The 2,500-nt window shown below is 44.7% G+C and overlaps 1 protein-coding gene across 1 annotated transcript in view; it reads left to right on the top strand.

The window, feature by feature from the left end:
* LOC143018339 (uncharacterized) overlaps positions 1-2,500 on the top strand; it is a 42,753-nt gene that overhangs the window by 26,416 nt on the left and 13,837 nt on the right. The window contains exon 2 of the mRNA XM_076173700.1: positions 608-1,706. Within this exon, the coding sequence (XP_076029815.1) occupies positions 608-1,706 (1,099 nt within the window). The remainder of the gene's footprint in view (positions 1-607; positions 1,707-2,500) is intronic.

Here is a 2,500-nt window from a genome sequence, read left to right as displayed (position 1 = left end):
ATTAATTTAATTTATCTTATATACTTATTTATTTACTTTTTCTTTATCTACTTTTACATTTTTGTTTATCTATCTAAATATGTCTATTTATTTTTTATCTATTCATATTTGTTTATTCGTTTATTTTTTTCATTGTTTATTTTTTCTTATTTTTTATTTTTTTTTACATTTGGTAAAGAATGTTCTCAGACTTTTTTTTACTAGTAGATAGAAACTGAATAAGAATTATAATAATCACTAAACAATTATACTTAAGTAATGGAGTGTCTTCAACCAGAAAATAATAAATCAATTTCATTTTCTTTAGCTAAATGCGACGGCTTCGGCCGTAGCTCAGCGCTTCCTTGCGTTTTTATTTTCTATTCTTTTTTATTCACTTATGTTGTTTTATTTTACTTTTTTATTTTTATCTACTTATTTGTTTACTCATTTATTTAATCTTATTTTTATATGATCTATTTATTTCTATTTTTTATATATCTATTTATTCTTTTTTCATTCATTCGCTTATTTTCATTTATTTATTTACTTTATTTTATTTTATTTTATTTTATTTATTTATTTTCTTAATCATGAGCTTCTCTCTCATAGTGATTCACTCTTTCAGACTATGACGTCACTTCGGAGTCTGGAGGACGAGCTCCAGCATCCCAAGGAGGAGGTGGAGGAAGCGGAGGAGGACCTACGAAGAGAGCACGGACCGCTTACACTTCGGCCCAGCTAGTCGAGCTCGAGAAGGAGTTCCACTTCAACCGATACCTCTGCAGGCCGCGGAGGATCGAGATGGCCACGATGTTGAACTTATCCGAAAGACAAATCAAAATTTGGTTCCAGAACCGGAGGATGAAGTACAAGAAGGACCAGAAGATGAAGGGAAGTGGTCTGGACAAGAGCCCAAGCCCTCCGAGTTCTTCGCCGGCGCCTTCGTCAGGTATGCGCCCTTCTTCGCCAATAGACAAGATAGGGACTCTGTCCCCCTCCCAGTGCCACACTTCCAGCTGCCTTGGGGGTCCGATGCCCTCCCACGTCATGCAGGCGGCGTTGAGAACCCCTGGAGGTGTTATGGGTCAAGAGGGTCTTCTGCATGGCCAAGGACACCTCGGGCATGGGTATGCTACTAACGGGGGAGGGTCCTGTGCTATGGGCCCGGGGGCTTTGTCTCAGGGGCCTTACAATGCGGCCATGACGGCGACCCTGTCAGGTTCTCACGTCCCCATGGGGTATATGTCAGCGACCCCCTCACCCTTCTCGCCTTCAGCGTCGATGCATGAGATGCTTGCTCACCATCTTACCGGAGGACAACAACCACAGCATCCACAGCATCCACACCAGCAACAACACCCACAGCCTCAGCAACAGCAGCATCCGGAAACTCCGCAGCATCCTCAGGCACAGCAGCAACAACAACAACAACAGCATCTTCCTCCATGTCCTCCGATGATAAGTATGAGAGATCGAAGACATGATTTCCATATGTCTGGTGTACCTTCGTCACCACTCGATTACTCCTCTTGTGCTATGACCAATCATCTTCCTCATCACCATCAACAACAACAACAGATGCTGGTCTCTTCGACTTTGACTTCGACTTCGTCTGTGAACTCCCTTCAAGCGGGGAACACCTCGAAGAAGACTTCTTCCTGGAGTAACAACACCAACGTCTCCACGATCGTCAGCATCGCGAACTCGATCGCCACGCCCCAACAGCAACCACAGACACGAATACAGATACAGCCACAGACACAGACACAGATACAGACACAGACACAGACAGCGAAACAGACACAGACGCAGACATCCTCCTCGCATCAGCCAGACTTCCCGTCTCCACCACATGACAAGGACGACAAGTTCGTGTCACTCTAACGACTGACAGCGCCTTCGTCTTCGTCTCTCACCTTCTGCAGGAACGAGGTGGGTGGTCGAGGAAGGGAGGAGGGACAGGTGGAGGGAGAGAATGGAAGGAGGAAAGTGTCAGGAACCGACGAAGAGAAACTGACAGGCGTCAGGAAAGCGAAAGGTTCTTCACTCACTCTTCCGGACTCCTGAAGAAGGAGGAGGTCTTCTTTGGTCTCGAGGGAAGGCTTTCTTCCTCCTACTATTCCTCCTTCATGTCTTCCATTTGGGATGAAGTCGAAGGAAGAAGGGTCTTCTAAGATGTTGGTCTTCCTGGGTGATTTCGGAAGACGTCTTGTGAGACCCTTGAAGAAGAACCACTTTGAGTCGGCTCTTCCCGCTAAAGGTTCAACCGGAAGTGGAAGGCCCCTAAAGAACTACAAGAACTCTTCTTCGTCTGTCGTTGTTGTAGTGGTTTGACCTTTGTGAGAACGGGAGTGACTTCGGATACAGTCGAGTCTTAATGGTGCTAGGGTCTTGCTATCGAAGTATTATTGAAGAAGAAAGCTTCCGGAGGATTTGCCATCGAAGTACAATTAAAGAGGAAAGCTTCTAGAAGTCTTGCTCTCGAAGTATAAGTGAAGAAGAAAGCTTCTGAAAGTCT

This window comes from Oratosquilla oratoria, chromosome 3 (assembly GCF_046742065.1).
Source record: "Oratosquilla oratoria isolate Oo_2021 chromosome 3, ASM4674206v1, whole genome shotgun sequence".
Taxonomy (NCBI): Eukaryota; Metazoa; Arthropoda; class Malacostraca; order Stomatopoda; family Squillidae; genus Oratosquilla; species Oratosquilla oratoria.
This window is presented reverse-complemented; position numbering and strand designations above follow the sequence as displayed.